Source organism: Hyaena hyaena, unplaced genomic scaffold (genome assembly GCF_003009895.1).
Source record: "Hyaena hyaena isolate Hyena2069 unplaced genomic scaffold, ASM300989v1 scaffold_30, whole genome shotgun sequence".
In the NCBI taxonomy this organism is placed as follows: Eukaryota; Metazoa; Chordata; class Mammalia; order Carnivora; family Hyaenidae; genus Hyaena; species Hyaena hyaena.
The window spans coordinates 4,100,163-4,125,955 of record NW_024080662.1 but is presented as its reverse complement, the minus strand read 5'-3'; the positions used below and the strand labels follow the sequence as shown (position 1 = coordinate 4,125,955).

General features: G+C 52.2%; 2 protein-coding genes across 4 annotated transcripts in view; one reads left to right on the top strand and one right to left on the bottom strand.

The window, feature by feature from the left end:
* The window catches only part of SACM1L (SAC1 like phosphatidylinositide phosphatase), a 57,469-nt gene extending 52,725 nt beyond the window's left edge, over window positions 1-4,744 (top strand). The window contains exon 20 of the mRNA XM_039228202.1: window positions 2,894-4,744. Coding sequence (XP_039084133.1) covers window positions 2,894-3,030 — 137 coding nt within the window. The 3' untranslated portion in view covers window positions 3,031-4,744. The remainder of the gene's footprint in view (window positions 1-2,893) is intronic.
* Window positions 4,745-11,350: 6,606 nt separating this feature from the next.
* Window positions 11,351-25,793, bottom strand: part of SLC6A20 (solute carrier family 6 member 20) — a 35,119-nt gene continuing 20,676 nt past the window's right edge. The window contains exons 5-11 of one of the 3 annotated variants that reach the window (XM_039228282.1): window positions 24,185-24,320; window positions 23,238-23,505; window positions 21,984-22,146; window positions 18,279-18,483; window positions 16,300-16,459; window positions 14,057-14,222; window positions 11,351-12,353 (exon numbers count right to left, since the gene is read on the bottom strand). In XM_039228282.1, the coding sequence (XP_039084213.1) occupies window positions 12,204-12,353; window positions 14,057-14,222; window positions 16,300-16,459; window positions 18,279-18,483; window positions 21,984-22,146; window positions 23,238-23,505; window positions 24,185-24,320 (1,248 nt within the window). In that variant the 3' untranslated portion in view covers window positions 11,351-12,203. The remainder of the gene's footprint in view (window positions 12,354-14,056; window positions 14,223-16,299; window positions 16,460-18,278; window positions 18,484-21,983; window positions 22,147-23,237; window positions 23,506-24,184; window positions 24,321-25,793) is intronic. The other 2 variants (XM_039228283.1, XM_039228284.1) reach the window with 2 other exon arrangements.

Sequence of the window (25,793 nt, the reverse complement as noted above, 5' to 3'; positions counted from 1 at the left end):
GAAGGGGCAGAGAGAGAGGGAGACACAGAATCTGAAGCAGGCTCCCAACTCCAAGCTGTCAGCACGATCTGAGCCAAAGTCAGATGCTTAACTGACTGAGCCACCCAGGCATCCCGGATGTTTTAATCTTTATAACTATGTGATTTTTTTCACAAGTGAGATATTACACATTTTTGTAATCCGGTTTTTTAAATTGAGCAATGTAAACATTTCCCTATGCTCTTTATTTTTAATGGTTGCATTAAAATCCATTTACAAGGGCTCCTAGGTGGCTCAGCCAGTTGAGTGTTCGACTCTTGATATCAGCTCAGGTAATAATCCCAGGATGGTGGGATAGAGTCCCATGTTGGGCTCAACACTGGGAGCAGAGCATGCATAAGAGTCTCTCTTCCTTTTCCCTCTCTTCCTTCCTGTCCCTCCCCCACTCACACTCTGTAAAATTAAAATGAGAGGGAGGGAGGAAGAAAGGAAGAGAAAGAAATCCATTTATGGGTATATAGTTTATTTAAACAACTACCTATTATTAAACAAATGTTATTAATAGATTAATACACTGGGGTGCCTGGGGGCCTCAGTTGGTTGAGAGTCCGACTTTGGCTCAGGTCATGATCTCAGTTTGTGGGTTCGAGCCCCGTATCGGGCTCTGCTGACAGCTTGGAGTCTGGAGCTTGTTTCAGATTCTGTGTCTCCCTTCTCGCTGCCCCTCCCCAACTCATGCTCAGTCTGTCTCTGTCTCTCAAAAATAAACAAACATTAGAAAAAAATAGATAAATACACTACCTATCGTTAAATTTTAGCAGATGGAGAGCAGAGTTGCACAAGAACTTGTGCATGACATCTTTACCGGTTTTCTCTTTCTCTTAACATCTCCTGTGTTACTATGCTAATAAGCATTTGGGACTGAAGTCTCCGTAGAGTACAGTGCAGTGCCGTGGGAGCCGGAGGCTGTGACTGGGTCGCAGTGTGCTTTGCGGGGCGGCCTTAGGCGCTCAGGAGGCAGGTGCCCTTCTGCCCTCCCCCTCTGTCTGGCTCTGCGGGCCACCTGGTCAGGACACCGCCTGGACGTCCCCCCGTCACTGCCGCCGCACCGTGTGCCTCTCGTGGCACTTTCTCCTTTGACCTCAGAAGCACCCGATCTCTTTCTCTCGGGGGCGGCGCACCTCTCCAGTGTCCCTGGCATCCCCAGAGGCTATTTCTCTTTATCACAGTTTGTGTACTTGTGTGTCTTTCTCTCCTGTGTCTGAGATCTGGTAAGCCCTCAGCAAAAGTTTGTGAGCCGAGGACCCTTAACCACTCCCCCCTTCCATGCACATGCACACGCTCACATTCTTGTTGGCGTGGCCCCTGTAATCCCCTCGATGTCATGCACTGCAGACGGTCACGACGTGGGGGAGGGGGCCCCTGTTGTTATCTAGTGCCGATGGGTATCTTAGTGGACGGTTTCGGTACAGAGCGAGGTAATAGCTTAGACTTCCCGGACTATGTGCGGCCTCTGCGGCGCAGCGTGCTTTGAGCTCTTTGAAAATGTAGAAACCATCCTTAGCCCACAGCATGAGGACAGGCCGTGGGCTCTGGAGCGCAGGAAGTATGTGTGGCACCACTTGGGTCCTGTGTCCACTGTGGGGGCAGGAAGGACAAGGATGGGGCAGCCAGCACCTGCTTTCCATGCCCTTCACTCCCTCCACTGACTTGTTTAAAGCGCTGCCTAGTGGAGGCCTTTTCCTGGGAGCCCGTCAGTCCACCGCTGAATTAGTTTTGTTACTGTGGCCTGTTCGGTGTTCCCCTGACTCCCTGGAGAGCCAGAGCTCGGCCTGAACAAACGGACCGTGCCTTTGGGGAATGTCCCAAGTTGGGCTTGGGAGGAACTGCCTTTCTTGTTTGTCCTAGAAGAATGTTAAAACTCAAAAGGTGTAAAAAGTAGCAGTTATGTCAATTTGGATGTATTTTTGAGTAAAAGGAGACTGCCTCTATGGACGGCACCATCTCACAGCAGTTCATTGCCATAAAATTGTGAGCGTGAGCGTGGGGCATCTGGTTTCTAGCCCACACTTTGGGTTTTCAGAGAATGGGAAATAGCGCAGCATGATCTCCGACAGCTTCCCAGGAGCCCGTGCCTCCTCCCTGTCTCTTGGCCTCTGCGTGTGTCTCCCCACCTGAGGGTGCGTCTGCAGCCCCGCAGGCGCATCTCCCCGTTACCCGGAGGCGCAGCCAGTCCTGTTGCAGGGGAGAAATAGCACTAGGTTCAGCTCCTCAAGCTGTAGAACAAAGTAGATCTTTTCTCGCTGCTGCCAACCGTCATGAACCAGGGACGCTTGCAAACAACGCTGTATCAGGAGAATTGTGTGAAATGCATCCTCAAAATATGTTACCTTAAAATATGTTGCTTTATATGCTTTGATACCTAAGTTTCCTGAAGCATTTTGTTTTGTGAAGTTATTTCTTTTGTGCAGGTGTTTTGATTGTAGCAAACGTATTAGAAATGACTTCTTGTAATGTGAAAATATGTCATCTAAAAGTAATAATTCCGTGCATGATGTAAGGTGGAATGGTTTAGTCAGCTGCTTCTGAAGGTGTGGCCCCCTGGCCAGTGGCATCAGTGTTATCTGGGAACTGGTTAGAAATGCAGATTCTTGGGCCCCAGCCCAGACCTGCTGAGTCAGAATCACTGGGGTTGGACCCAGTGGCTGATGCCTTACGGAGTCCCGGCCGGGACTCTGATGCCAGCCCGAGTTCAAGAACTACCGATTCAGACCTTAGTTCAGAGCTTCTTGTATTTTGTACTCATAAACTTTAATGTTGTTGAGACTATACTTTTATCGTTTAAACAGCTGAAACTAGATCTAGGATCAGTAACACGGCCCTTTATTTATCAGTTCTCTGTTTATATTGACAGGTGACACTTGGACAGAAACACTGGCCTATGTGCTCTTCTGGGGAGTCGCAAGCATTGGAACATTTTTTATTATTCTTTATAATGGCAAAGATTTTGTCGATGCTCCCAGATTGGTCCAGAAAGAAAAGATGGACTGAATTTGTGTCTGTGGAAAGCGGCTCGGCTTGGAAGATTCCATCACGCAGAATTGGAGTCTTTACTGACCCGCTTTCCACATCAGCCCGAGGTCCTTTTAAAGCCTCTCTCCAGAAGCACACCTTGTGCTCCGTTTGGGGGGCAGGGTTGGGGGGGGTGACCTAGAATCAGCCTGACGCTCCTGCCTCGATGGCTTCTTCACTACTGGGACTGTTTATAATTTTGAAACTCTTCCGTAATTAAAGGGTAACCTGAATTCAGCTCCCCGAATGGAAGGAATCTACTTCTTGTCGATTTGATCAACTTTTACAGGATAAGTAATATATTTAAGAAATCTAGCGTCTTTCGTTATTTAAAATGGTAAAATTATTTTTCTAGCTCAGTTTCCTTATGGTCTTTGTAGAGGCCGTCACTGTTAGCAAGCGGACTTCCGTACCCATCTGTGGACGTTCTTAAAAGTTGAAGAATCTGCTAACTCGACTATTTAGACAGAGTGTGTCTTTCACGGACGTCGAGTGGTTTGACGGCCGGCCTGAGACCTTATTCCTTGTAGGACGGGGTCAGGTCTAGTGTTCTTCTGAAGTTTCCGTTGGGCGGTCTTCTGAGTTCAGCTCAAATTGAGTATGAAGAAGAAGTTTGGATGATACTTTATCTTTTGTTAAAGGTATAAATGAAATCAAAGAATGTAAAGCCCGTGTCTTATGCTAAAGGCCCAAAGCCGCCTCTGCTGTAAGCATGTGCCCCCCGTGCGGAGGACACCCTGCGACTGGCCCACCGGTCCCCCCCGGGGATGCTGTTTCTCTAGGGGTCGTGCAGCGAGACACGCAGGCCTCTGAGAGGCCCGCGCGCTGGACCTGGTGTTGGCCTTGGAGGCCCACAGCCGCTTCCCGCGCACGGCGCCGTCTGCGCTCTCCACCCGTAAAGGTTTGTTAGCTGCCCAGGTGCGCCTGCAGTGTCTGCTCCGGGTCGTTAGGTTCGCGTTCTCCAGATCAAGGACCAACTTCAATGTTAATTTATGTGCAAAAACAAACCTGAGAAATCTGCTTTAGAAGCTGTGCATATTTCTAATCATAAGTTGGACTGCATATTCAAACTGTAATTATGAGGTTTAAATATTAGAAGAGTCATAGGGTAGTATAATCCCCACTGTTTTAAGACAGTTCAATTAAATACGGCTGCAAGATTTATGTTGTGCTTGAAAATATGTACAGTTTATTTCAGTGTGATACCTTACGTTGTCCTTAAACGTCTTTTCAAAGCGCCTTTGTTTCAACAGGACTTTTTTTTTCCCCCCAACATTATCTTTTATAAACATTATTAAAGATGTTGCTTCTAGAAACTCTAAAAGATAATAGCTGGACACCCTCTGTAGCTTAAAAATCAGTCCCTAAAACTCACAGTAAGCTAAGTAATTATTAGAACTACTATTCTTAACATGTACATAAGCATACTTTGTTCCAAAGATGAAGTGTTTGGACCTTGGTTCGTGTCTACTGTACTGTATGACTCGAGTGCTACCGGCCGCTTCACGGGAAGATCTCCCTGCCACAGCCACAGCTGAGACCAACTGAGAGCCGCCAGCGTGGACGGACGGACAGACGGACACCGGTGTGTCCCATCTGAAGGCGTCTGCATTCCAGAACCCTGCGGTGATTTTATTTCTAAATTCGTGTACTGTACACCCCTACATGGAAATAAATGTCCTATTCTTTTCTACCTGCTGTTGGTATCGTTCCCATGCTTGGTCTTGAAAGGTATGTTCTTTTTTACTGTAGACTTTTATTTATTTATTTTTTTTATAATGATTTTTTTTTTTAATGTTTTATTTATTTCTAGGAGAGAGAGAGAGACAGCGTGAGCAGGGGAGGGTCAGAGAGAGAGGGAGTCACAGACTCTGAAACAGGCTCCAGGCCCTGAGCTGGCAGTCAGCACAGAGCCGGACACGGGGCTCGAACCCACCAACCGCGAGATCATGACCTAAGCGAAAGTCGGACGCTTAACCGACTAAGCCACCCAGGCGCCCCAACTGTAGACTTTTAAACCTCGTGCGAAGCAGTGTGTGCTTAGGCTGTGCAGAAAATGGGGACGATGTAAGTGAGCAAGAGAATTAATAGCCTCTGAAATCCCACTTTTCATTTATCACTTGAGAAATTGTGTTCATCCGCACAATTATTTTTTTTGTTGTTGTTACAGATAAAACCAGGGAAACATCAGGCCATCTGGTTGGTTCAGTCAGTTGAGCGTCTGCTTTGGGCTCAGGTTGTGATCTTGTGGCTTGTGAGTTTGAGCCCTGCGTCGGGCTCTGTGCTGGCAGCTCAGAGTCTAGAGCCTGTTTCGGTTTCTCTGTCTCCCTCTCTCTCTGCCCCTCCCCCGCTTACACTCTGCCTCTCTCAAAAATGAATAAAAGTTAAAAAAAAAAAAAAGGGAAATACTTAGTAAAGCATGATGTCTGTAAAAAGATGTCCCCTGCCCCAAACCCCCTCTGAGTTGTGGTTTGTTTTTCAAAATGATACAGGCCTCAGCTGGGAAGTGCGACAGTGCTGCTGCTTAGAAAGTGGTCTCTCAGGCTGGGAATGTGTCAGAACAAGGTGGGAAACACCTCGGTGCCTGGGAGGCCCTCGCACATGTGAGGAGCAAGGCAGAAGTCCTGGGGATGGTGTGTGGGGTACACTGTCCCCCTCTGAGCTGAGCAGTGCCGCCTCGGACTGTGCCAGGCCGTCCCTGGTATTGGCTCTCTGCATGGGCTCTCACAGTTCCTTCCCCGCACGTAGGGTGAAGACAGCTGCCCCCACGGCTTCCCGTAAAGGGGTTTTTAAGGATTCTCTCCCACCTACTCGCTGTGACCTTCTGTCCTTCCCTGATAGCCTTATTGGTGTTTTGTTCCTGGTAATCTCTAGCTCCTTCCTTCCATGGGATGAAGAAATGTTTGATTGTCCGACTGTACTTTAGTATGAGAGAGATTTAGCAGTGCGTTCCCCAAGGAATCTGTGCTGTCTTATTTGTAGCTACAGAATGACAAGCCTTGTCCCGTTCAGGATTCAGGGACCACAGGTGGGGTGGGGAAAGGTGCAGACAGCCCCCAAAGTTACATGATGCGGATTCCTCAATCCTGATGGAATGGGGTTTACTTTTGGTATCAGGATTGGAATTGGAGGTGTGCCAAATGCAAGGTCTGGATAAGAGGGCAGGAAAGATGCAGGGTGTGTACATAGGGGTGATGTTCAGGGAAGTGGCTTAATGGCTTTTTTTTTAAGTTTGTTTATTTTTGAGAGAGAGAGGGAAACAGAATCCAAAGCAGGCTCTGGGCTCCAAGCTGTCAGCATAGGGCCTGACACAGGGCTTGAACTCACGAGCTGTGAGATCATGACCTGAGCTGAAGGGTTTTAGGTCTTGGGGTTTTATCATCCAGAAGTCCTGATGTCAGAAGAAGGCATTCTGATACAGATGAGTTATGATAGGTTTGTTCCTTGCCTCGTGAGGCTCTCCAGCATGGCGGCTGGGCTCCTCAAAGCCAGCAAGATGGAAGTGCCAGCCTTTCGTAGCTGCCTCTCCGGCCTGTCATCCCGTGGCATCTGCTGTATTTTCTGTGTTGGAAATAAGTCGGCGGCTCCAGCGCACTCGAGGGGAGGGGGGGATTGCACGGAGGCAGGAGTCCCAGGAGGTGGGCGTCTCTGGCGCCATCGTGGAGGTCGGCTACCGCAGCCAGCGAGGGGAGAAAATCGAGGCGAGACTCTGACTTAGTGCCAGGGAGAGTCAGGAGGCCACCTGTGGGCGGTGGCGCCTGTGCTGGGACCCAGGGGTTCTGGTTTACGAATCCTGCATAGCAGACAAGAGCCCAGAGTGGCACAGGACAAGGGTGACGTGGGTTTTGCTCACAAACCCTGCAGTTTGGGCAGGACCTGGTAGGTATCCCTCATCTCTGCTCCCCTTGGCAGTTGTGTGGTACCGAGTCGAGGGCCGGCTCTCACCTGGGAGGAGGGGAGAGGAGAGACAGAGGAAGTGGAAGCAGGCGGGGGGTAGAGGGAGGAGGGTGCAAGGACCTCCCTGTCCCCAGCAGCTGCCCTGTTCCCCGCAGCTCGCGGCTGCCTTCTCTCTCCGTTTCCTTCGGGAAAGGCACCTTGCTGTGTGTAAGTTCAGAGCCTCCAAGTTCAGAGCAAAGTTTCCTTGCTCTCCTCCTGTGACAGAATGGGGGAGAAGGGGGCCCCGCATCCTGCCTGGGGCCCACCCCTGCGTCCTCCCAGAGAGCTCACCACCAGCCTCACTCTTCTTCCTTCGCACCTCCGCTCCCCCTCACCCATGCATCCACACCTCTGCCCGTGCGTCCCTGAGGAGGCGCGCTGTCTGCTTTCGCTTGCATCTCAAGTCTGTAAAGCTGTGTCATCCCGTGTGCACCCGGTGGCCTGCCCTCGATCGAACTCCACATCCTGTCCCTAGGACTCCTCCGTGCCGGTGCTCACAGCCGTCACCCCTTCCCATTGGTGTGTTGAAAACAAATGCATCCCAGTGGGATTTCTAGATCACAGTCCATGTTTTGTCCAGCCTGATGCTGATGGGCATTTTGGTGGTTTGCTGGCGTTAGCCCCTTAGCCCCTGCCGCCGGTACGGCTCCGCGCATTCCCCACACCCCCTGGCTCACGCGGGAGAGTGTGTCGCCTTGGCACCTGCCCCGGGTGAGAGTACAAGGTAACATGGAGTTGTTCTCTGAACTGGCTGTGCCATTTACAGGCCTAGTGGCTCCCCGTTACTCCTGGGAAGCCGGACTTCCTGACTTGAGTCCGCCGGGTAGGAAACGGTGTCTCATTGTGACATCTCTCTGATCACCGGTGAGACAGAACATCTTTCCACGATTCTTTGTTTGGTCCTCCGTGTTCCTGTTCCGCACCTTGTCGGGGTCCTTCGCCGGCTGCTGTTAGATTGTCTGTCCTTACTGATGTGCTGGTATTCGTTATATTCTAGAGAGTAGTTCCTTGTTGGTTTGATGTGCTACATACATACATCTTTTCCGGCAGCTCCCGCAGGGCAGGGCCCCCGTGTTAACCCCTCCGTGGGGATCTGGTGCTCTTTGAAGACAGTCTAAGCTCCTTGCCTGGCCTACAAGGCCTTACTGACTCGACCCTGCTCACTCCCACCCCCGATCACTCTCCCCATCACAGCCACAGGCCTCCCTGCCCCTTCTCACCTCCGGGCCTTTGTGCGTGCTGTTGCCTCCACTTGGACAGATGTTCCGTCCACAAAGCTCCTCAGCCACCTGCCTGAAGTGCTGTCCCTCTCACACCATCATTGGACCCATGTGTTGGCTTCTTGGAAACGGTCATCGTCTGTAATCCTCTTGTTTGTTACCTTCACTGTGACTCTTCCCCTGCCCACCCCCCTGCCGAATGTAAGGGCCATAAAGTCCAGGGACCGTGTCTGTCCCATTCAGCACTGTCCCCAGCACCTGCCCTGGGACCAGCTTGTAACACATCAGTTGGTGATCTCAATAAAGGCTGATGCTGTGCAAGTGGGTGATAGAAGTGATCCCCATGTCAGAGGCTGATCAGGACATCCTGGTTAAGAATTTATTTGTCGAGGCGCCTGGGCGGCTCAGTCAATTAGGTGTCATCTCTCGATTTCGGCTCAGGTCATGATCTCCTGGTCATAGGATTGAGCCCCACGTTGGGCTCTGGGCTGACAGTGTGGATGGACCTTGCTTGGGATCCTCTCTCTGCCCCTCCCCAACTCACGGCTGTGCGTGCATTCTCTCAAAATAGATAAAGAATTTCCTGTTCATCAATGATGTTTTTGCCTTACAAGTAGATGTTTAGATCTGTTCCTTTTTTTTTTTTCCTTCCCCCAACTAATACTGAGTAGAACCTAATGGGGGCAGTTAATTCTCTGCCCCAGCTTTTCTGTCAATAAAGTGGGACAGCAACCACAAACTTTTCTACGTAAAGTAACTCGTACAAAAATCTAACACAGTAGTTTGCATGCGCCCCCCTTCCCCCAGGACCACAGCGAGGGCGCGCTCAGGCTACTGCTGTGGTCCCTCATGGCCTCAGCCAAAGTGAGACCCTGAAACAGGCAGGCTGCCCAGGATGCCCTTCACAGGGGCAGTTCCGCACCAGTTCTCAAGAGCTCATAACCTGTTTTAAATCCATCAAATTAAACCTTTTTCAAAAAAAATTTTTTATAGTTTATTTTTTGAGAGAGAGCAGGGGAGGGGCAGAGGGAGAGAGAGAGAATCTCAAGCAGGTTCCACACTGTCAGCAAAGAGCCCAGTGTGGAGCTCGAACTCACAAACTGGGAGATCATGACCTGAGCCGAAACCAAGGGTCAGACACTTAACTGACTGAGCCCCCCAGGCGCCCCTTTTCTGATCTTATGGACTCTCAGCATCATCTCACATGAGGGTCTTTACACGGTGCACCTGTGTGGTTTCTCTGGCTGGCTGAGGAGGGAAACGTGGGGAAGGTGCTAGAAACAAGAGCTGGGTGGACTCGCTTTTATTTGCCATGTTTTTATAATTAGCTCATCTATTTATATAATGAGGGAAAATCTGTTGAGAGGGCTCAAAACTGCAGCCAGTACATGACAAAAACCTACAGATACACTTGTCAAAGGTTTTACCTGTGACAACAATTGTTGAACACCCAAGTATTTCCCTCTCTGGTTTCTCAGAGCTAAGTCAGGGGCCATTATGTCTCCAGTGTGAATAGAAAACTCTCTGGAGTCTGCGATCCAGCCATGACATCATGGGGACTGTTAGTGGCCAGGAGGTGCATCCCTCTCTCTCTGCAGCCTATTGGAGGAAGGCGAACAGAGGTCACATGGGCAGTTTTGTGCAGCACCAAGAAAACAGTCAACAGAGTGTTTGAGACAGGACTTCTCCTGCGTCAGGAGGGTTAGTGAGGATGCTCTGCCCATCGTGGAGTTCATAGAAACCAGACTAGACCTGCCCAGAAATCTGAGGCATTTTCACCTGGAGCACATTATTCTAGAACAGGTGACTTCATCTATCCCTTCATCTATCTATTCTTCCATGCGCAAGAATTACTTTGTAGAAGTGGCTTTTCCGTACAATTGAAAGTGCTCAAAAATGCTTTCAAACGTTTAAAGGTCACTTAAAAATTTTTTTTTAACATTTATTTATTGTTGAGAGACACAGAGACAAGAGTATGAGCAGGAGAGGGACAGACAGAAAGAAAGACACAGAATCTGAGGAGGCTCCAGGCTCTGAGCTGTCAGCACAAAGCCCGACGCGGAGCTCAAAACTGTGAGATCATGACCTGAGCCGAAGTCGGAGACTTAACCGACTGAGCCACCCAGGCGCCCCTAAAGGTCACTTTTGATGTAAATATTCCTATACATATGACACATTACGGAGCCCTGGTCCTCCAGGGGTGGCCCAGGTGGACGTTGGGAGTTTTACATGCTCGCAGGTGGTTCGGATGGGCGGGGAGGTGTGGAAACCCAGAATAAAGGAATGATTTAGGACGTGTGTCCCCACGGTTCTGAGGATACCTTGCATCAGGGCTGAGACACCCTGCTGGTGACGGACCCCAGGAAGGGTGGCCGTGATGTAAGACCGGGACTGGGCGCTAAGGGCGGTCCCGCTTCATAAGGATTCGGGGACAGAACTGTGTGTGTGTCACTGAGTGTGCCTGCTCTTCAAGCCTTGATGTCTAAAGGTTTTCAACACGAGACCCTCTGGCGAGAAGTCTGAAGACGGAGTGCCTGGTAAGTGCCGGTGCATGCATTTTAAAGGCAAGTGGTGATCTCTTCATACCTGGCCATCAGTTATGCATGGGAAGTATTGACAAATGGCTTGTGAAAGACCTTTCAGATGCCTGTTTTTGTTATTTGGCATTTATAGCATGATAAAAGAAGTAAAAGAAAACTCCAGCCGATGTCCCAGGTGAGTGTTTCAGTGTCTTAGATGTTTGTACAAACCTACCCAAAGAAACTTTTCTGAATTCTGTATGTCCGTGAAGCACAGAGGTTTGGAGGGTCCCTCTCCCCTCAGGGATAACCTTGACTTGCCGATGGCTGTAAAAAAAAAAAAAAAAAAAGACAGGAGACACTGGCACGGTAGATAACGCAGTATCATAAATACGGCGTCTTCAGTTACAAGGTGCTCTGTTTGAGTTATATATACATTTTAGAAAACTTAGGTACAGGGGCACCTGGGGGGCTCAGTTGGTTAAGCATCTGACTCGGTTTTGGCTCAGGTCAGGATCCCATGGTTCCATGGGTTCAAGCCCCACATCAGGCTCTGACTGGGTGGAGCTGCTTGGGATTCTCTCTCTCCCAATGAATGGATAAACTTAAAAAAGAACTGTACAAATATTTTAAAATTGATTTTAAGTGACGCTGTCTTTCCTGTAAATAGTTGGCCACCATGTCCAAATACATCATCATCTGTGGGAAAGTTAGGTTGACTTTCACGCTCAGAGTTGCTCTGGCACCTCTTCTACCGCCTAAGGCACTGGGCCGGCCACACGGGCTGCTCACGGAATCATGCCCTGGGCTTCGGGTATCATTACTGCGGTTGGGTTGATGGGTCCTGGACCCGCTGTGATGTGAGAGGCCTCAGGTCACAGGAGTGACCGCAAAGGCCACCCTTCTTTGTGGCCAGCCAGTCCACTTAATGAAGAACACAGTCTTTGCGGATTCAGTCTGGCTGAAAAAAGAGAACTGATTTTGCAGCAGTGACCTTCAGCTCCCTCCTCTCAGGGCACTTAAAAAAACCTCTCTTCACACTAATGTAAAAACAATTGCCCTCTAATATGTTGGGATTTCTTTAGGGGGAAAAATTGCTTAAATTTTATTCCATAAAAATTATAGTCAAATTTCAGCTCACACTGTGCCTGAATTCTGGGACTTCCCTAGAATCGAGAAAGCAACGGTCTTCAAGACTGGCCTTGAGAAGCCCACGTCTTTGGCATCAAGAGGCAGCGCGGTAAGACCTCGGGGGCAGGCACAGGGGAGCAGGGGCCGCTCCGAGGGTGGGGTGTGGGGCCTCCTGAGGGAGCCTTCTTCCTCCACACCCTCCTGATTCTTCTTGATGGACTCAGGAAGATGACGGGCTGAGTATTTCTGGAGTAAATATATTTAAAGGCAGCCAAGGAGAGTCCACCTGTAAATACAGCCACAGAACAGTGAGCGGTCAAACCGCAGTCTCTGAGAAGCCCAGTCCTCAGGCCACGGGGGCCGTGTCTCCCCTCTTGAGGCAGCGCACAATGAAGGTCCCCAGGGCCACCAGTGGGATGCACATGGTGGAGGCGGCCACTAGCAGCCCGATGACGGCCAGTGCGTAGAGGGGGTAATCCTTGGTCACAAGCTGACCCTGAAAGGAGAAGTCGAGGGTCAGTGGGAAGAGCCTGGTTTGGTGCAGAGTGGGTGGGGCTGGGCATCCTTACATCTGGGGCCACCTGGCTCTGTTGCTCACTAGCAAGCATGCTGGGTAGACTAACTGCCCTTGTCTTCCTTCTCTTCCACAAACTTCAACAGCGTGCTTACAGCCACTATTTGGAGCTATCCATAAGGAGCAACCACAAGAATCATCAAGGGCCTTCCCTTCAAGGTGCCATTTGGGGCACCTAAAGGTAGGGGGCTAACCTTAGCCGGGTGCTGTCCAACAGGACCTTCTTGATGATAGAAAGTTCCATAGGAGTGCTGTCCAACATGGCAGCCAGCAGACACAGGTGGCTGCCAAGCCCTTGAAAGGTGGCCAGTGGGCATGAAGAACTGAATTTTACGTTGTATGAAATTTTAATGAGTTGAAATATTAATAGCCACATGTGGTAGTTGGCCGCCATCTTGAGCCGCACAGCCCTAGGCTTGGGAGAAGCCTTGATAGATGTCTGGGTTTAGTTGGCGGATGTTTCCCTGAATGCAGATGCATTAGAGCTGATGAGACATGAGGCCAGAAAGCCAGTAACCACCACCTTTCCACGGGGGAGCCACAGAACAGCTCTGTCCGAGGGAGCAGATGTTTGCGGCTTGTAAACCAAAACGCCGCTCAGAGGGCGGTGCGGGAAGCAGCCCACCGACTTCCCGCTTCTCGTCCTAGGACTTTTTGTTGTTGTTCCGTTCTGACTAGTACAGAAATCGGGGGAAGCGTTTAGAAGCTGTCTTAGCAATTTGACCGCTTCATCGTGTAGCTGTTGAATAGAAGAAATTTTCTATATATATTCTATATATAATTCCCACTTTTCAAGTGATTCAGTGCTGCTGCTTTTTACGAAAGCGTCAGTCTTCTCTGGGTTGGAGAAGACACCCTGGCCGTCCTCCTGCCGGCCACCGCTGCAGGGGCACCTTGCAGCCGCCATCAGTCACCTGCTTGCGTGGAGTGGCGTCCTTCGCAGCCCCCCGTGCACGCCAAGTGCTAAGGGACAGGGTCTTCTACCTGTAGGAAGCCAGTGCCGACGGGCCTGCAGGATTCCTTTCCTCGCGGCATAAACGTTCTCCATGAGACCGTGTCTGCATGGAAGGGCAGCAGGACTGGCCCTCGGGCCAAGTGCATTGATACAGCCGCCCTGGTTGTTAAAGTACTGACACAGCAGCTGCCTGTGCCCTTGATGAGCCTGTTGTGTCCCAGCCACACACACCCCGAGCCAGACCCTCCCGGGATCCGGCAACTCAAGTGCCAAGCCAGGTGGCCTCAGGCGCCTGCCGGGGCTCAGGGACTATGCCGCAGAGGCTGGCTCTGCCTTTCCCCAGGAGGCAAAGTGGACAGAGGTCAGGGGGCCTGCGGCGGAGGAGATGGGCGCTGCCTGGGGGGCAGGAACCAGCGCCTTTGCAGGGGGCTTTCTCCCAGCCACCAGGAAAGGTGCCCTGAGAAGTTCTGGAAGGAATCTTACTCTTTCCTGGAGCTCACATTGCAAAACTCAAAGCCCAGGTCTGCTGTCCTGGGCTGTTGTTAAATACCTGGGTGGTGTCTCCGTGTCGTGACAAATAACCTGCCAGACTGTGGAAGTGGGTCTTTGTCAGAAAACGTAAAGCCAGTGCTTGAGAGTGAGCCCGGGGGGGGGAGGCCGAGACGGGTACCTGGGAGGCGTCCCAGGCTTGGTACTGCAGGGTCCCTGTGAGGATGTAGTCACTCAGGTAGAAGACAAAGAGGCTGATGATGAGCAGTGGGCTCACGCCGGCCCACATGGCCTTCCAGTACCAGTTCAGGGTGCGGCCGGTCATGGCCTTGAGGTCACTTTCAAATCTATTGGGGAAATGGGGAGAAAGTCCAGATTATCCGTGCTGTCGGGGCGAGGGGGCTCCAGGGTTCACATCCCTATTTGTTTAGGAAGATTCTGTTCTGAGCACAATCTCTCCAGGGTGCCTCTCTGAGACCACCTGGAGAGAGGGGGTGCTGGGGGGGAGGGGAGGGAGGGGTAGGGCCACCACAGAGCAGGGGGAGCAGAGCAGGTAACCAGAGTTACCTGCACATCAGGAGCTACCTTCCCGGTGCCCTGATGAGGGCTGCTGGTGTAGACCAGGGAGCGGCCCCCAGAGATAGCAGAAGCCAGCGGCCTGGTGGGCCATTTATCAAGCCAGTCCTCACCACTCAGGGACCCCGAGGGGCAGTTCTGCCCCCACCCTCCCGTCCTGGTATCAGGGACTCGACTGCCCACAAAAATGCCCTAAGAGAGGAATCTCTTTTGTACCTGGGAGCTGCAGCGGGTTTTCTGGGACAGAGGGAGAGCCCAACCTGGGAAGGCAGCACTTTGGCCGAGACCCGCGGAGTGGGCGTAGAGAGAGGCCAGGGCAGTGCCCCCCAAAGGTGGCTGCCCGCAGCCCACCGCTGGGATTCCGATCATGTCTGCACATCATGTCTGTCTTTCTCCCCCTGTAAACAGTCCCTTCCCTAAATTTAGCAATAGCACAACAGCATCGATTCTCTGCTGGGTAGGATAAGCTAATCATGTTTTCTAATGCAGACTTAAGGAAGTATGGAAAGTATCTTCAGCACTTTGGGAAATGCTGACCCAGCCATCACCCCCATTTAACAGCAGCAGGCACCAAGGCCCGGGCTGTGAGGTCACCTGCCTGAGGGCACCCAGCTAGTGGCATACCCATGCCTGCCTTGGTCTGTCTCCCGTCCAGGGCCTTGAAGCTGCACCCACGGTGGAGAAGTAGCCATGAAGAGGGGCGGGGCTGCGGAGGTTGTGAGACTGTCACCAGCTGCAACTGCAGCCACCTGCCATACTGGGGCCTGTGACCTGTCCTCCGTTCCCACGCACCCCCGCATACCGCCATCTACCCCCACGGGCTCCAGGCCACGAAGGGAATGCTTAGGTGCATAATGGGAATACTTAGGGTTTTCAAGATCACACGTGGCATAAAGAGTCAGGGTTCTTTTGTCCCTTTACACTCCACCCCCCCCCCCCCCCATCCTGGATAGGGAAATACGGGGAGAGCTAGCAGGCTGAAGGAAAAAAGGTGACACGGCACTGGTGCCAACTGCTCACTAGATGGCGCTGTCTCCCTCCGCTGGTCATCCCCGGATCCTGCCACTGACAAACTCCAGGAGACACCTTTTGTTTCTCCCTCCCTCCAGCCTCACCACTTAGCACCACCCGTTTGCATGGACCTGTGCCTTCTCTCCAGCACCCCCAGTGGGGTCTGGGCTCTGTTCCTCTTTCCTTAACCTCCTCCCTTCCTGGGAAACACCTACCCTCTCAGGTGACCAATCTGTTTCTCCCTCTAGACTGGCATTTCCTAGGTGACCAGCTTGTCCCAATCTCCCCAGGACTTCCCCAGTGTCAGCCCCAAACGGTCCCACATCCCAGGAAAGCCCCTGACCCTGGGAAAACAGGGAGAGTGGGTCACTCTAACTCAAATGTCCCCAGTAGGGGGCAAATGGGAGGGAGGCTTAAAAAAAAAAAAAAAAAGGCTTCCTGACCAAAACAGTTTTGGCAATGCTACAACGTATACCCCCTCTTTGAGATTCACAGTTGTCTTCTAGGCTACAGGAAGTCCTAGAGGAAAGAGATTTTTACTGTTTAACTCGTTATGTCTTGAAAGCATTAGATCATGGAAGTCCCTCAGCGTGGCACGGGACCCCAGTGCTTCTGGGGACACAGTGGGAAATGTGGCTCGAGGAGTCTGGTTTCTAGAATGTCATGGCTGGTGCTCGGTACCCCCAGCCCCCTCCAAGCCAATGTGGAGGATGGGACAAGACTGGACGGGGGCACAACTTGCCTCACCCTTCTAGTTGGCTCGCATCTGAGCGGCGCCTCCCAAATTGCAGTGTGGACCCCTCCCGTGTAAAAGCGTCGGGGGCAGGGCCTCCTCACCTCCTGAGCCCGAACACGTAACACACGGCGATGATCTCCACCAGGACGATGAGCAGCAGGGGCAGTGTGGCGGCGTAGTCGTTGAAGATGTCGAACCAGTAGTTGCCAGCCTCCGTGGTGAACACCAGGCCGATGGCGCAGTTGACGAGGCACACCAGACCTGGGGCACAGGAGCGCACGCTCACCTGCCTGCCATGCCCCCCGTTCATCCGGTTCCCTGCGTGGCCACAGAGCCACGGGCGCCACTGTTACTCTGCCCGGGACTGGCCTTTCTGCATGTGTTCGCCATGGGTATGTGTTTGGGCATGGGGGTGGGGGGTGGACAGCAAAGGTGTCCCGGGGAATGTATGTGTCAGAAGTCACTGATATTAATTCAGGGGGCTGTCCTGTGGGGGCGTGGGGGTGAAGCTCAGTGGAAAAGGGAAAGTTGTGGGTACTGCTGGCTCGGGGTGGGGGGGTTCCCACCCAGCCTGTGGGTTTGGTGATGCTGTTTATCCCAACAACTCAGCCTCTGAACTCACAGGAGGGGAGTCGGGGCAGTGGGTTTGCGCTGAGGGCCATCCCAGTCAGGACATCCTAGAGAGGACTCCCGTGTGGCGGGAGGAGGGAGAGGAGGGGAAGACAGGATGCTTGCCCAGCTCCCACTACGTACGCCCCAGGCACCTGTCAGGCATCAGATCTATAGGCCTCAGGAGTCCCTTTTACAGATGGGGAAGCCAAGGGCTCAGAGATAGGGAGTAACTTTCCCAACATCCCACAGCACGTACGTGGTGGAGTCCGGGCTCAGACCCTGGCCCTTCTGCCTCCAGGACTCGGGGTTCTGGTCCCAGTCTCCTCCGGCTGGCTCCCTCAGGCCCTCCACGAAGTATTTAACGCTCAAGCTCCCACCTCCCTCCTGCCCTTCCATACCATGTGCCACCAGTCACCCAGCCTAGTGCCAGCTTGAGGGGACACATGAGAAGGGGCCGCGTGCTGGCCAGGAGCCCCCGGCACACAGGCTGCTGCTCCAGAGACCAGGTGCAAGGGGAGATGCTATGTGCTAGAAGCTTCTGACAAAGGGTGGGCAGCTCTGCCTGGTGGTCAGGGGATGGGATGGGAGCTGGCTTGGATTCGGGCTGGGAGACAGGATGTCCCGGATGTGGCGAGATGCCACCATCGGCCGGGGGGGGGGGGGGGGGGGGGGGGGGGGGGGGGGGGGGGGGGGGGGGGGGGGGGGGGGGGGGGGGGGGCGCGGGACGGACAGGGCAGGATGCAGCACATGGGTGGTGGAGCGAAGCAGGGAGAGGGCTGATTAGAAAACCAGGTTCCTTCTCTGACAATCCAAATGCCCCCAGGCAGCAGAACGGGAAGACAAGCTGTGGGGGGCCCAGAGGACGGTCTTTCACACAGGTGGGAAAGGGACAGACCACTCACAGCAGCGGGGTGGACCGCACAGAGTTTGGTGAAGACAGGAGACAGTGCACAGGCCAGGGTGACTTCATTTATATGAAGTTCAAGAACAGGAAAGACCTAAAATGGGAGCAGAGAGGGGAGGCCCCTGGGGGAGGCTGTTGGGGACATGATGGTGGGAAGAGGTCGGAAGGGGCTCTCAGGGGTGCTGGAAATGCTCTGTGTCTTGGCCTAGGTGGTGGTTACTTGAGTGGAAACACGTAAAAGTCATTAAGTTTGTGTTTAAGAAATATACATATTCTAACTGCTAGCACTGCAGTGAAAATGAAGACACAGGCAGGTTCTCCCTGGGCCTGGAGAGTTCTGAGCACCAGGTTGGTGAGTCTGGCCCTGCCCAGCGCTGAGGCGGCCACTGCACGTCCCCATGACTAAGAGCCAGATGCGTGGGCCAGACCCACCCGTACTGGGTCCCCGCTGCCCGAGAGGAGGGGGGAGCCACCTCGACAAGCACGTGGTCCCCGTGGCAGCTCGTCCATCTGCTTGCGCCCCACGCCCCGACCTCCACGTCCTCCAAGGATTGGCCCACTCACCGGAGATGGCCTCCTTGGGCAGGTGGCTGGAGATGAGCTTGCTGTCAGTCAGGGGCGTGAGGATGGCTGCTGTGTTCCCCAGCATGCTCCCGATGCCCAGCATCAGCAACATGAAGAAGTAGAGCACCGACCACAGCTGGGAGGCCGCCATGTTTTTAATGGCCTCCGTGTAGACAATGAAGGACAGGCCAGTGCCCTGGACTGCCTGCCCACGTGAGAAGACACCAGTTAGCCCAGCGGACGTACGCCTCCTGGGGGGAGGGGGGCGGGGGGCTGGCTATGAGAAGCCACATTCTGAGGTTGGGTTTTCGATCTGCAGACCAGCCCCCCAGGCTTAGCTGGGCTGGAGAGAAACGTGAGCTGTCGGGAGTCTGTATTTGCAAAGTGTGAGATGTTTCAGTCATCTTGGAGCCAAGTTCCTGCACATCCATTCAGGATGAATTACAATAAAGACGATGTTTGGATAACTTCTGCTCCCGGTATCATGACTGACCAGGTGCCCCGAGGCTGTGGTGGCTGGGAGCTGGGGTGGGAGGGGGACCCAGAGCAAGAGGAGCCTGTAAGGTGGGGAGCTGGCCTGGCCAGCAGGCAGCCTAGAGGCCAGTTGCTCAGTGGCCAGATCCCAGCAGTGGCAGCACTATTGTGGGGGTACCGCACCGCGCAGATGGAGCCTAGAACTCCCTGCCTACAGACAGCCCCCCAGAAGGGGTCGAAAGAGGTCATGAGCTGGGGGTGCCCCTGGTTCCCAGCAGCAGAAGCAAACCCTCTCTGGGGGACAGCTCCCCCACTTTAGACTTGCAGGACCACCAGAGATGATCAAGCCGCGAGCTTGCAAACGGATTTGTAAGACGAGCCACCCTAAGTAAAGAGTCAGCAGGACTAAGGTTTAGAACGCCCTTCCCCAAGAATGGCAGGCGCTGGGTCAGCAGATTGAGAACACAGGTCAGCTCAATGGCAAACCAGTGAGCCCAGTGGGACTCTCCAGCTCTGGGTGCAGACAAGAGGGGGTGATCCCTCGTAGAGGTTTACAAACAGGAACGACACCTACTGAACTTAGCTTATCATTATTATGAGCCAACAAATTCCCAACAGTGACAAAACATTCCTCCCCTTGAGGGCAGACTGCCTTCACTCTCCTGTCCAAGGCCACCAGTGGAACAGCTATGTATGAATTTTTTTTTTTTTTTTGAGAGAGTGGGAGATCAGGGAAAGAGGAGAGAAAGAGTGAGAGAGAATCCCAAACAGGCTCCACACTGTCAGCCCAGAGCTCAGTATAGGGCTCCATCCCACAAACTGAGGTTGTGACCTGAGCTGAAATCAAGAGTCAGACGCTCAACTGACTGAGCCACCCAGGTGTCCCTACATATGACATTTTTAAGGAAACAAAAGATAAAATGACCAAGATAAATATATAACAAGCAACCTCTGGAATGAAAAGCAAATTTCACAATAAATAGTATCTGAAAACGCATTGAATGAAAAGACTCCACTGACAGCTAAGTACCGCTTGCACCTGAAGAGAGAATTAGTGGACCGGGAAGTCTATCCCAGGGAGGAATCCATAATGAAGAAAAAAAGATAAGGTGAGAAAACATCAAAGAGCGCGGACATGCAGGGCGGGATGACAAGAAGGTCTCGCTGGAATTCGGAACGGAGAAGAGAGGCAGAAATCAAGAAGAGGCTTACAAGGACATAGGTATAAATGTTCTAGAACTGGTAAGACACACGGGTCCGTGGATCCAGGAAGCCCAACGTCACCCAAGCCCGCGTTGGATAAATAAAAATACACCCACGCTTAGATCGTAGAGGCCAGAGACCAAGAGAAGATGACAGAGAAATTGGAGTGAAAGCACCAGGAAGCCAGGTGCTTTGAAGAAGGACAGGGCATTTTAAGAGGGACAGTGGAAGCCAGAATCACAAGGCAAAGATCTCCAATGCGTTGAGAGAGAAGAGCTGTACACCTGGGATTTTCTACACAGGGGAAACTGCCTCTAAAAAGAGGAGACTGAATATAGACATTTGCATACAAACAAAGCCTGAGGAAATTTATCATTAAGAAACTTACTGTACACCTGGAACTAATAGAACACTGTATATTAATTATGCTAAGATAAAATTAAAAGAAAAAACTATAAAGGAATGCATTTTTTAAAAAGTTTATGTATTTTGAGAGAGAGCGAGAGCGCGCACCTGTGAGCGCGCACGCGTGAGCAGGGAGGGGCAGAGAAAGAGGAAGAGAGAATCCCAAGGAAGCTCTGATTGGCTTCAGCTCCTGACCTGAGCCAAAGTCAGACGCCTAACTGACTGAGCCACTCAAATGCCCCTAAAAGAATGCACTTTAAGGGAAGAAGAAAATCCCAGAAGATAGGTGAGGCGCAAGAAAAATTGGTGAAGAGATAAAATGGCATGTGGGTAGATACAAACACTGTGGTATAAAACAGTACCATCTGACTTACGGGTTTAAAAAGACAGAATTGGACACAAATGGTATTTAAAACTTTGTGGATGATAAAAATTTTTGTGGTGCTCAAAATTTTGAGCACCTGGGTGGCTCAGTCAGTTAAGCGTTTCTTGATTTCGACACAGGTGATCATCTCCTGGCTCTGTGCGGACAGTGCAGAGCCTGCTTGGGATTTTCTGTCCCTCTCTCTCTATGCCCCTCCCCTGCTCACTCACGGTCTCTCAAAATAAGTAAACATTTAAGAAGTACTTTATAAAAAATAAATAAAATTAGGTGGACGAGATGAAAGTGTTCTAAAGTCCTTGTTCTCTTTGGGCAGGAAGTCAAGACACTGCTGAACTTTAGATTTTGTTAAGTTAAATACAGATAGGTAAATTTGAGAGGAGAAATAATGCTGTGTCCATTCCAGACTCTTTGTTCAAGAACAAACACAATGGAAAAAACCAGTTTGAATGAATGAATAACCACATAATTCTTGAACGCTGAGCCAAGCTTAAAAATCAGTCATAAAACCCCAAAAAGAGAAAGGAAATTTGAAATGAGTTCACCGAGTGGGAGCTGGAGCCCATCGGAATAGATCAAGGCCTTGAAGGCCGGGGTTGAGGGCTTGGACTGCGGCGACGGCTGCCCAGGGAGGGGTCAGGCCATAGGCCAGCATGAGCAGGGAGCTGGGAGAGACAAAGTGTCGCCTCATCCGTGAAATGACCTGATAAACAATAGTGATGGAAGCTGGATTCCAGAACCAGGGCCAATGTCCTCCGGGAAGTGGGTGCCAGGGGACAAGCCACCAAATACAAGTGCGGAGGGGATTGGCCTTTCAGGCTCATGAGCCATAGGAAGTAGCTCTGGGGGGCCTCATGACAAGCTGTTGTGCTTTAAGCTATTTATCTACATCTTTGGTTGAGGAACCAGACGGTGCTAGCCATGTCTTAAGAAAGACTGCATGTGCTCCCAGCATGAAGATGACAGAAACTCTCGGCCCCAGATCCTGAAATATGGCCCCACACGTGGGCTCAGGAAGAGGAGAGGTAGTAACGAAGGCCTCTCGCTGGGTAAGAACCAGCAGGTCCCCCCAACCATCCTCGTCATTTGCCGAGGAGTGGCCGCTGAATGGAATGGACGGCATCCGGGAGGTAACGTACAGGCCTGACCCTAAGGCGGACTGGAGAAGCTTCCCTGGCTTGCCCTTCGCTGTGGGCAGCCCTCAGAGGACAGAAGCGGCCACCATCTTGCCCGGGTCTTACCGTGGCCAGCTCGGATTCCAAGCTGCAGTTTTTCATTTGTGGGAGCACCTCGCTGTATTTGCCGGGGAAGGCGGACGCTAGGTAGCCCTTCACCTGCTCCAGGTTGCTGGCTGTCAGAAAGCCATCTTCAAGGTCAAAAGAATTGGTCAGCAGTAGAATCACCCTGCAGAGCAGAGCACCAGGTTGACCTTCACCGAACAGAAAGGCCACTGTCACCAAACCCTCTCTTGGAAGCCTGGCTGCTGGGGTTCCCTCCCCTGGGATTGGGCACACTCTCTCCAACAAAGGGGAATCTGTTGATTGGTGGTTTTTTACAAAAATTTTTTAGTTTTTAAAAAGTTTATTTTGAGAGAGAGCAAGTGAGTGGGGGAGGGGCAGAGAGAGAGAGTGAGTCCCAAGCAGGCTCTGTTGCTGTCAGCAGAGATCCTGACGCAGGGCTCAATCCCACAAACCATGAGCTGTCACCGAGAGTCGGATGCTTAACTGAGTCACCCAGACACCCCGGTTGTTGACCTTTTAAAGTTCAAGGTGATTTTGAATGGCTTTGACGGAGTCTCAAATAGGACCAGAGATGAGAAACCAACCCACAGAACTAGGCCATTTTAACCTCTGGGCCAGCATTGTCCGACAGAAATTTTATGGTGATGGGAATGTTCCCAATCTATGCTGTCCCCCGTAGGAGCTGAGCCCTTGAATGTGGGGAGTATAAGTGAGAAGATGACTTAAATTAATTCACATGTAAATGGAAACCAATTTAAAGAAAAATGTAATTAACTGGTTTAACGTAACTAAAATTGCAACTGCTTAATTAAAATGTAATTAATTCATGTAAGCCAATACGAATTTAAACCTGTGAAAGTGCCCACTTGGCATGAGTGACTGCCGTGCGGGACAGCCTCGTCTGGATGACGTTTACTGTATGTTGGAGAAGGCGGGGGCAGATTCTCTAATTGCCGTGGCTCACGCAGAGGGCTCTGGGTTACTTCCAAGGTCAGGGAGGTGGGGCGGAAGAAACTAAGGTTTGTCTGTTCAGTGCGCTCCTGTGCTAAGAGCTCTGGACATGTGAAACCGCCCTCAGCCCTCAGGTGGGGTGCCCAGGGTTGGGCCCCAGATGGAAAGCCACAAAGCCAGTGCCCTTTGCCCCACACCCCGTGACCTCCTGGCATGCACCTCTTCCCAGGTGGCCCTGGGAGTTTGGGGGACATGCCCCCAACCCAAGACCCCTGGGCTCCTGGGGTGGCCTGGGCGGCTTACTTGTTCAAGCAGCTCTCGTAGTTGAAGGTGGCCTTGAAGCCGTAGATGGAGAAAGTCACGATGCTGGCAAAGATGGAGGTCGAGCTGTTGATGAGGGACACGATGATGGCGTGTTTCTGGCAGTTGGTGGAGGGCTGGTTGTAGCTGGCGAAGGCGATCAGGCTGCCAAAGCCCAGGCCGAGGGAGAAGAAGATCTGCGTGGCTGCGTTGATCCAGGCCTTGGGGTTGGCCAGCTGCTCCAGCTGCAAAGCCGGCAGGGTTGGGGCCGCTGGACCCGGCCCAGTGGCTCTCCCACCCCTGCAACCCTCTGACTGGAGGCCCAGGGAGGGGCAGCCCCTGGTCCATGATCAGGCACTATGGGGGGGAGGGGGGGAGGTGGTGTGGCCTGGGACTGGAGCTCTAGGCCTGGGATGACGCTGGGGGCCATCTGAAATGTGGGAGGCACCTCCGGGGTGGGGGGGGGCGCGCTGCCATGGCCATTTTGTTTCTAGACACCAGGTTTGCTAAAGGCAATAGCGCCCCCCCACCTCCACACCATCTGCTGACCAATGAGCATTGACTGTGGGGTGTCAGCGGGGGGGGGGGGCTGGGGAGGGACCACAGAATACCCTGTGGAATGTGGATTCACCTCTGTACGGGAAGGGGTGCGGGGAGGTGCAGGAGGGAGAGAGGTGGCTGGATAGCGTATCCATAGACGGCCAGAAGGGTGTGGGGTGAGAGTGGGGGCCAGATGTGGGGCTGGGGTAGCACTCACTTGGCGGGGGGAACTGAGAATAAGGAGGATGTATGGACCAAAGACTCAGTGTCCCTAAATGAACAGAGCTTGGGGACAGCCTGGCGGAGGAAGTGACCCAGTGCCCACAGGTCATCCACACCACTCCCACAGCCTGGTGGGCTCCCACCCACCTCCTTGGGTCCTCCCCTTTCTACCCATCCTGGAAGATCGCAGGTCCCCTTCCCTCCAGCCTGTACCTTGGGCGTGAACATGTATGCCAGGCCGTTGGTGGCTCCGTGGAGCGTGAGGCCCCTGACCAGGTAGATGATGAGCACACAGTAAGGCAGCAGCGCCGTGAAGTACACCACCTGCAGGCGCCAGGGACAGAGTCAGCATCCTGGAGACACGGGGAACAACGGGGCCCCTTTTGTCCCTGGGACAGACCCGCAGTCCTCACAAAGCACCACAGTATCTTGGAGATTCAGGCTGCTCACAGCTGAAAACGCAGCAATGCAGTGAGTTTTGGCTGGTGGGGGGGGGCGGTGGTGGTGGAATGGGGCGGTGGCTTGCATTTGCCCATCTCCATAACTTCTGGGAAATATGTTTCAGGAGAAACCGGAGACCTCTGCCTTCTACTCTCCCTTCAATAGGACCTTATTCCAGAAAGGATTTGGGGTGCCTGGGTGGCTCAGTCGGTTAAACGTCTGACCTTGGCTCAGGTCATGATCTTGCAGTTCACGAGTTCAAGCCCCATGTCAGGCTCTGTGCTGACAGCCTGGAGTCTGCTTCGGATTTGGTGTCTCCCTCTCTCTGCCCCTCCCCGACTTGTGCTCTGTCTCTCTCTCAAACATAAAAAATTAAAACAAGAAAGGATTTGAGGCAGCCCACAAAAATATACCTAGAACATTAACACTAAAAAAACTGTTAAATGTTTTTTAAGTTTACTTATTTATTTTGAGAGAGAGAGAGTGAGTGCAAGGGGAGGGGCAGACAGAGGGAGAGAGTGCCAAGCAGGCTCCACACTGTCAGCATAGAGCTCGACTCAGAGCTTGATCTCACGACCTGTGAGATCATGACCTGGGCTGAAATCCAGAGCTGGACACTTACCTGACTGAGCCACCCAGGTGCCCCGATTTTTTCAACTGCTAGGTGAAGAAATCAGTGTAGGAAGAAAGCGTGAGCAATCCAGCGGGATGAGCCCCAACAAAAAGGCCGCCCACAGTGCACGTGTGTGAGCTCTAGCCTGTTTGACAGCCAGACCCCTCCCCGAGCTTCCTTGTGGCCTAAGCAAAGCACTTACCTGATTTATATGGTCTTTAAAATTTTTTTTACATGTTTTTATTTTTGAGAGAGAAACAGGGCACAAGTGGAGGAGGGTCAGAGAGGGAGGGAGACACAGAATCCGAAGCAGACTCCAGGCTCTGAACAGAGCTGGATGCAGGGCTCAAACTCACAAACCAGGAGATCATGACCCGAGTCAAAGTCAGAGGCTCAACCAACTGAGCCACCCAGGTGCCTCTGATTTATATTATCTTCAAAACGAAAAATAAATCCCAAAAGCCCAGGGCCTTGGAGCAGGGGTGTGTGTCTTCAGAGCGGAGACCCAAGAGGGACATGGCCACGAGGGCTCATGAAGGAAGCGTGATGATATTGGCAGAGGGAGCATGTCCCTCTAAGGAACAGGACAGAAATTCGATGACCTATTTTTTTTTTTTTTTTTTTTTACAAATGGCTTCACTCTCACGGGGTTTAACACCAGACATGAATGGCATTTTTGGTCACCCAGTCTTTTTCCTGCTGACATGACCTGTATCACAAGTCCATTGGTTTTCGTGGTGGCT